Raw genomic sequence first — 8,954 nt, forward strand, 5'->3', positions numbered from 1 at the left:
ACAGAATCTGTTCTTTTGTTTAGATGAGAGCACAGAGGCATACCTTTGGAGAGCCTAAGAGTAGAAAAATACAGCTGCTTCTGGTTTACCCCAAATATAGCTGAGATTTTGCTTTAATTAAGAGTAGAAACCATTTCTTGGTCTCATTGATCCATAATTTGGAGCCCACGGTTAAATCTGGAAAATTAGAACAGCTATTTGGATTACTAAGACTCAAAACCCCACTTTCTCTTCAGTAGGAAGGAAGATACATAGACTTGTATAGACTCCTAGAAAATGACCCCACTGTCCATTTCTCTTAGCTTTCCTAAACCAGATGAACATGGGGATCAGATAGAATTTATCCTTATGTGTGTATAAACACCCTTACCAAATAGATACATACTCCTGCTTTTTTTCTGTGCCATAAAAATAACGTTTATACTATACTTTTTGGAATTGTAACTCTAAAATACTATGCTTTTAAAAAGGCAGTATTAAAAAAAAAAAAAGGCAGCATTATATTATTGGCTTCTCCAGAAAATAGCCATCATAAATTAACAAAGCACACAAGATAGCAAGTCAAACACAAAAAGGAAAAATTAAAAACATATCCTATACAGGGGAATTTTCATCTTACTTGCTGACATCCCAGCTACATCCACTGGTCCTGGGCTTGTCTGCTCTTGCCCCTACAGACCGTGTGCGCACCTACCCTTGGAAGACAGAGCCCCTTGAGATGCTGACAGCATCCCAAATATAGCCTGTCCCCTCTTTCCTATAACACTGGTTGTTTATTCCCCCAGTAACCCGTCGAACCAGTCACTGAAAGGTTAATGAAAAAACAACTTTATTCACAGAGGCTGAGACTTTGGGGTAACAAAATGTCCAACGACTGCCCTTCCACCACATTTTAAGTTAATCACAGTGGGCCTGGACCTCAACAATGGGATCTCTTCAAAGTTCTTAAAATCGAGGACACTCTGCAGCTCACCAAGCATTCCCACCAGCCTGGGTAGAATGTGGTCAGGGAGACGTGTACGGGTCAGCGGCACATGGCTTTAAGAAGGAATTCTCAGAAAGTCAACTCTGTGCTTACTAATTATTAAATTATTATGCTTGTCTGAAATGTCTTTTCCAACTTATTAACAGGCTCTCTGGATGTAAAGTTTGTGTTCATTCTTATAAGTCCTGGAAACTATTTAAGAAGTTATTTTGAAGACTTATCTCAGCCCACCTCCAAGACTTCATGACTCATTGTGCCTTTCCCACAGCAGATAAAATTAAAGTAACGTGGAGGTTCAGGAAATAAAGGTCAGAACCCCCAAGGCAACCCAAAGAGATACCATAAGAGGTTAGATGCATTTCCCAAAAGGTCCAAGCTGAACTAGGCTGTGAAAATCTCTATTTTCTTAACCAGATCTTGGTTGCAGACTGCCGCCCTCCTGCCCGCTCCTCCCCCACACACCCAGTCACCTCCCCAAGGTGATGATGTGGCTGCAGGCGCTGGTGGGGCTTGGAGAGAGGAGCCGAGTGGCAGGCAGGCCGAGATGCAGTTGGCTGGGAATGTCTGAAAGAACGCTCTCATCAAGCTTCATGCTCTCTGAGGTCCAGAGAGCGGCCTCCAGCAGGCACCAGCTGATGCCCTTCCTCTTGCCAGCACTAACCCATCTCTCCCTCTAACTGCTTTTCCTGTGTCTGTTTCACCCAACTTTTTCAATTAAAAGTAGTCCTTCACTACACAACTCTGGAAAACGTAGCAACAATCAAATCTAGATCTCGAAAAAACATGGAAATTGAAAATCATACATTGTCTGAGACATCTTCCCTCCCTCTCACACACTTCCGATGTCCCCTGAAATCTTTTGATCCCTTAAAAACAAAAGCAAAAAGACAGGAACACTGCTATTGTTGGTAACATGCGTTGGAGAACGTGTGTACTGGCTAAGGAACTATCATAACACAACAAAATGCTATATTATATAGAGTGCACTTCCTTAATAGAAGTTATTAATATAGGCGTTTTCACAGGGCAATTGTTATAGTAAAAAGAGTCAAGTATTTAGCCAAAGAATATAGCATGTTCCTTTTACTGTCTAGAAAGAGAAAAAGAGAAAAATTCTCTAATTAAAATAAAAGTGTGGTTTCTCAGCTTCCACTGGACAATGGTCGTAAATCCTCACCAGGCCCTAGATCTGCTAAAAAACCTGAAAAACAGGGGTCGCCCCTGGCGTGCCCACAGGTGGACTTCAGGGACAAACCCAGCTGTGCATACCCATCACCCCAATGGGCTCAAAGCCAAGGCCTGGGCCACAACCACAACCAGGCAGGCGACAGTCAGACACTGGCTCTCAGACGGAAAAGACCACACTGCGTCCGACTGTCCTGCCCCGGGCCTGTCTGGGCCTTCCAGTGCCCCAGACACAGACATGCAGGACCTGTGGTGGGTAGCTGAAGACCACGCTATAAGACTGACCTAAGATCAAGGAATTCTCCTGCTCGCGCTCTAGGAGGTCTGAGTTGCCCAAGTCCCAGCGCTTGCATGGTCTTTTAAATCTCTAAAGCCGCTCCTGGTTCCGGGAAGGTCTGCCTCCCAGGAGGCAGGCGAGCGAGCGTGCCCACCTGCGCGCAGAAGTTGGTAACTCTTCCCAGGATCCACACATCGGCAGAGGAAAAGATCATTTTTTAAAAACATGACTCCTTCCCCCAGCGGTGGGAACCGTGGTCGCTCACAAGCTCAGACCAGCACAGGGGAAAGACCTGCGCCACTGTTGGCTTTACTGGAAGTGAAGCGCTGTGTCGGGGAGCTGCAGAGGGAAATAGGAGAGGAAAGGGATCCCGAGCTGGTAAAAGCCGCCCTGGACGTGCGGGTCGAGCATCAGGGAAGCATTGAAAGGCGGATGAAGACTGGAGGAGGCGGCCAGAAGCGAGGCGCCCAGACAGCCGCCGGGCTCCTGCTTGGCGCCACCCGGGAGCTCGCCCCTTCCAGCCGACTTCTGGCCCTGCCGTCCCGCCAGGATGCTGTCTATGCTGAAGCTCTTGGACTTGTCGGAGCAACTCGGAGAGCGGCGGGAGACTGGGTGCGGAGGGGACCCCGGGCCGTTCACCGTGCGCGCTGTCTGGCCGACGGCCACGGCTGCTGCGCCCTGGACAGCGTCGCCCCCGTCCTCCTCTGGGGACGCCGGCCCGGGCCAGTGCAGGGGCGCCGGCGGAGAGGAGCCTTCCCTGAGGGGCGAGGGGCGCACGGGCTCTCCCTCGTGGCGGGGGTCCGGGGGGCCGGGGCGCCCTGCCCCGTTCCCCACCTCGGGCTGCGCCTCTGCGCCGCGCTCCTGCGTCTCGACGCGGGACCGCTTGGCCTCCAGGGCCCCGGGGCCCGGCTTGGGCTTCCTCTTTCGGCGCCGGTAGTTGCCATTCTCGAACATATCCAGGCAGCGAGGGTCCAGCGTCCAGTAGCTGCCCTTGCCTGGCCTCCCTTTCTCGCGGGGCACCTTGACGAAGCAGTCGTTGAGCGAGAGGTTGTGGCGGATGCTGTTCTGCCAGCCCTGCCGGTTGTCGTGATAGAAGGGGAAGCGGTCCATGATGAACTGGTAGATGCCATTGAGCGTGACCCTCTGCTCCGGAGCGTCCTGGATCGCCATGGCTATGAGCGCGATGTAGCTGTAGGGCGGCTTCTGGGGGGGCTCCGCCCGGCCCGAGGCGGCCAGGGCGGCCGCGGGGGCGAAGGCCAGAGGCAGCCCGGGTCTCTCGGGACCGTACAGATACAGCATGGGCGAGGCGGCCAGAGTATGCAGCTGGGGACTGAAGAGGTGGCTCATGGCGGGCGGGCGGGAGCCGGCGCTGCGCTCCCCGCAACGCAGGCGACCCGGGCGACTTAGGGACTGCGCCCCGCGCCGCAAGGGCCCTCCCGGGGAGCCCGCCGTGCGTCTGCCTCCCGCTCTGCCGCTCTCCCCCGCCGCTCCGCGCTCTGTCCCTTCTTCATGGCTTTAAAAATGTTAAATAATTGTTGTAAGTTTGCTATTATATGTTGACTTAGCGCTGGAAAATAAATTGTCTATGATAAACAGTCGTTGTGTTCTCAGCCCACCCACATTAATTAAAATTTCATTGCTGAAAAACTCCAAGCTTTTCCCTCCACGTGTCTTTTTGATACCAGCCAATCGGTTTCGGGGCTATTCCTTCATTTGTTTATAGAATTAGTCTGTTGATAAGTCCGCCCACCCAAGTTGAATCAAGCTGTGTTTATTTGGAAAAATTTCCGGGCACCCAATATATAAACGCACTGATCTGATGTTTGAAATATCACGTCCACCCCTTGACGCTGTAAGCACACACAGTCGGTGAGGCAGGATGTGGACCACGATGGCTCCGAGCAGGATCTGCCCGGCCAGGAAGGAGAGGTGGAGATGGGGGGGGGGGGGGGCGCAGGGGCTAGTTTTACCGCTTGCCTCGGGGAGCCCCTACTCCAGGGACCTCCCACAAAAGGTCTTCTCTTCTCCCAGGCTTAATAGGAGATGTAGAGATCGCATACTCTTGTAAAATGCCTTCGGAGGTCTTGGAAAGCTTCTAGATATTTTAGGAAGGAGAGGTGTGTCTCTCTAAGAGATTTGGGAGTCTGATGAGAAGAGGATGCAGCTCTCCTTGGAGAGATCCTCGACATGCCCTGCAGGAGTCAGGGCGCTTCCTAGAGGCCTAGTATCCCATATGGGGCAAGCCTGGACCTCCAGGGCTCCCCAGGGATCTGGGGAAGAGGACTCCAGAAACCCAGCTTCTCCTGAGACCAATGCATAGGGGGCTGGGGAGCTGCAGAGGGCATGGGGTACCTGGTCCACAGCTCGGTGGAGGGAAGTTTCAAATAAACCCATTTGGAGAGTTCAGGGGGAGAAACTAAGGTCTCTCTGATGGGGCTGAGGTTGAAAGCAAGGAACACCATAAAAGGGGAATTTGGCAGCTGGCTCGGGAGAGCTGGTATTTGTGAATGCGGGTCTCTTGCTTTATATTCTGCGCTTTCCTGTTTATACCAAGGAGGGGGGTTATAACAACTTTACAAGTGCACGCAGCTGGCCCGTGATTACATTAAGCATTTGGGAAGCCTGGTGCTCTCCCCCCACCCACCCACCCACCCACTCACCCTGGGTGTAAGCACCCCCCACCCCACTCCACCCCCTCTCATTTTACATTTAGCCACGTCAGTTTGAATCAAAAGCCCTGAATGATGCCGATTCAGAAGGAAGTGTCCCTCCTCCCTCTCCACCGCGTTGGGGGAGCATTAGCGTGACTAGTTCCTGTTTATGATCTCTGCTGAATACTTTTAAAAGAAAAAAAAAAAACACTCGGGATAACTGAATTAGCATCTCATTGAGTAAATCGGGCCGCGATGCCAAGGGAAAGAGGGAGAGGTGAGGACGGCAGGTGGGCGTAGAAGGCGCGCACCAGCCGCGCTCCCGCCGGGAAGGCCAGCGAGCTGCTAAACGCGCGTTAATGGAGAGGCGGTCTGCCGCTGCTGCTGTCACAGAGGGAGGACACTATCCTGGGGACTGGTTGCTAGCGCTCAGGTCACCTCTGAACACGGAAAGCGGGGAGAATCCCACTCCAAAATGGGGGATCCAGAAAGTAACTCATGTGTTCCGTGGTTCCTGGTAGACCGCAGGGGAGGGGGTACGTTTGAAATACCGAAAAGGAAGTCCCAACCAGGGTCACAAAACCGGTGTGGGTGCAGGCACGGCTTGAGGGAGCGCCAGGCCAGGCCCCGGGACATCACCAGGCCTCCCTCCCTCCACGGCGCTGTATTTCTAGCTCAGGCCAAGCGTCCGGCCCAGCCTGGGCCCGGCCTAGATCTTGGGGATGGCCCTCCAGCCAGCAGGGGGCGGGGCCCTGTCTTCTCTCTGGCTCTCTGCCTCTCAGTAGAGCACCCTGCCAACCCTGGGGTGAAAAACGAACCTCAATGCCTGCGCTCTTGCAACCCGCGGGTCCCACAGTCCCTGGGGTCACCCAACCTCTCCAGACCCGCACGCCCCCAGCAAGCTCAAGTTTGGATCCAGTTGGGTCTCCAGCCTCGACGCCCGCTCTAACAGACCCAGAGCAAGAGACAAACGGGTATCACTACGCACTCCCCCACCTCCGCACTCGGAGCCCTTCCTGGAGCTTCCCGGGCACCCGCAGTCCAGCACGCACATCCCTGCCTCTCCAGAAGGCGCGCCGCTGCAGCGCTTCTTCTAAACTCTAAGGCAAATCCGAGCTTGAATTCTCACAATAATAAACACCGCCCAATTTGGGCATGGGCCGGACGCAGGCGGAGACACGCGCGGCTGGTGGGCGGGGCACTGATAGTAAAGGGAAAAAAACACCCAAGTTCTGGTCGCGGTCTGGAGAGGCGCATCCAGTCCCGCGCGTTTGCAGAAGTTTGCAAAGTCTCCGGGAGGTTCCAGCCATAGAACTCCGGAATGGCGCCCCAACCCGGCTCAGGTGGGGTACGCATCCTGGGCTCCCAGGTGAAGCGTCTGTAACTTGAGCCTAGGAGAGGCCACGGTAGGATGGAACCCTGGGCGCTGGGGTGTATTTCCGGGGAGCGCAGGGCACAAACCCCTAGCGTCCGAGAGCGGATGCGCCCTCGTGCGGAAGCTCTGTCGGGTGAGCAAGGAGCGGAGGCCGGGTCGGGGAGCAGCCGAGCCTGGGAGACAGCTCGGGCAGAGTGCGTCCCAGAGAGCCAAACGGGGGCCCTGAAAGTATCCTGCAGGCTCTTAAGCCTTTAGATGCCAGAAAAGCTCGTTCATCTCCGAAGTCAGGGCCAGCGCATCTCCCAGTCTGCAGGAAAGACCTGAGATCTCCCGCCTGCCCTGATGCTCCGCGAAGGACCCTGGCGGTTCCAAATCTGGGGCTGGAGCAGAAATCAGGTTCGGCGTGGGATGAAGGCAGAGAGTACCATTCCCTCCTACTCCCCCGACCCCCACCCCCACCCCCAGAAAGCGTGCTCCTTGGGCAGGCTGGGCAGAGGCCAGACACCAGGCCCTGGCACCAAAGAGGCATCAGAAAAAAAGACTGCGGGGGTGAGACAGGAGCCCCTCCCACTCCCCCCCACACACCAGGGGCATCTACCCTTCCCCAGGCACCCCCCCCCCGTAAATATAAAAGCAGACACTCAAGTTAACAATGATCTGTGTCATCTTTCCAAATATCTACATTACTTTTCTAAATGTGAAGACAGTTAATGAATTATATATATATGTATATATGTATATGAATGAATGATTCCACCATGTGTGCAATATGTTTGAGAAGAGTGAGGGCAGAAGGATGCAGGACTTACTCAGCCAGGGCACCCTACTGCCAACCTGAAAACGTTGGAGATGATGATAATAACAAGGATAATGTTAAGAATTAAAATGTCTTGTATGCTAATATGTGCTGGCACCATTCTCCATGCTTTCCTTGTATTAAGTCACTCCATCCTCACAGCCATCCTAAGAAACAGAAATCTTTATCATTCCCATTTTGCAGACCAGGAAACTGAGGCCAAGAAGTTTGCTTGCCTTGGGTCTCCTATGAGGAAGTGTTGCAAGGACAGGAAACAATCCTATGATCACAACTACTGTGTGTGGATGCTAAGGGCCCTGTGAAAGTTCTCTCGAGAACCCTCATAGCATCTGTGAAAGACAGGGGTGATGGATCTGCCCATTTTACAGATGATGAAACTGAGTCAGGGCACAGAACACCCCAAGACAATGGAGGTAGTAAAGAGCAGAACAGGGATTGGAAGCCACATGCTTCCCTCAGAAAGTGGCTTCTCTGAGGTCTGACAACTCTAGTGTCAGCAGAGGCTCCGAGCGATGTGTCAGGAGAAAACAAATGGAAAGGGGGCCCTCCAGAGAGGAGAGGTGTGTGGCACTTCCAGAGCTGGGACATTTGGGGCATTATATGTAGGAAATCAGAGTCCTCACCAATATCCTACCAAAACCCAGAAGACTCTCCCCCGCTCCCCTCCTCTCTCACTTTGAAAGGATGGGGAGCAGGGTCTTCTGCAGCTTCTCCTGGGGGAAGCGAGCCCTGAAGGTAAGAGTGGACCGGTCAGCTGATGCTGAGTGAGGCCCAGAGAGCAGGGAGAATTTCCCAAATTACTGATTTCTTTAGAGCTCTCCTTGTTCAAAGAAATGATTTCAAGGGTCTAAACAGGGGCAGTTAGGGCACAGACGCTGCCCTGCCCAAGCACATCAGCATTTAGCCTGATACATGCAGTTCATTGAGATCAAAGAATCCTGTCTCTTCTGTTATCCAGGTAAATCCTAACAGCTAACCGTGAGTGCTTACTATGGACTGAGCGCGATCGAAGCACTTTCCCAACGTGTGCTGGGTTCATTAATCCTCACAATAACGCTGTTCAACGATCCCATCATCTTCAATTGAGAAATGCACCCAGAGAGCTTGAGAGAGCGTGCCCGAGGTCACATGAAGCCTCAGTTGGCCTCTGTGTAGGGCCTGAGTTGGCGCATGTGGATTCGGCTTGTAGAGAAAGGCTCCGTGGGGGGGCCTGCCTGTAAAAATATCTCTGAGGCAGAGAGAGAGCCCCCAGGGGCTGCTGGACAAAGGAAAGGCCCAGGGCCAAGGCCACTGAGCCAGGGGTCAGAGGGGCTTCTCTGGCCTCTGTGACCTCCCAGCCTGGGTGGGCATATAGACTGAGCACAAAGCTGCACCCCAGGCCCGGGAGATGGCGACGCCACCCCAATGCTCCCCAGCGCCATTCCTTTAAGGGACCTGCGATGCCAGCTAGCTCATGGATCTGTCAACCCCCCTTCCCTCCATTTCAGCTTTTCACACACTCACAGGCCCAGGATAAAGTCCCCACAAGTCTGACACTGGAGAAACCATAGCCAGAGAGACACATTCAAGAATCAAACTCTACACAAGCTGTCTTTCTGCTTTTGCCATAGAGCAGGAATTTGCAAAACCAAGCGAAAGGCTTGCACAAAGCCAGGCAGTGGCGT

General features: G+C 53.3%; 1 protein-coding gene across 1 annotated transcript; it reads right to left on the reverse strand.

Moving 5' to 3' along the window:
- Nucleotides 1–858: 858 nt before the first annotated feature.
- FOXL1 (forkhead box L1) lies at nucleotides 859–3,794 on the reverse strand. The gene has a single exon (XM_087420331.1). The coding sequence runs from the start codon at nucleotides 3,792–3,794 to the stop codon at nucleotides 2,757–2,759; it is 1,038 nt and encodes a 345-aa protein (XP_087276457.1). The 3' UTR covers nucleotides 859–2,756.
- Nucleotides 3,795–8,954: the final 5,160 nt, after the last annotated feature.

The sequence above is a fragment of the Ceratotherium simum genome, chromosome 30 (genome assembly GCF_057802395.1).
Source record: "Ceratotherium simum simum isolate JZ-2026a chromosome 30, ASM5780239v1, whole genome shotgun sequence".
In the NCBI taxonomy this organism is placed as follows: domain Eukaryota; kingdom Metazoa; phylum Chordata; class Mammalia; order Perissodactyla; family Rhinocerotidae; genus Ceratotherium; species Ceratotherium simum.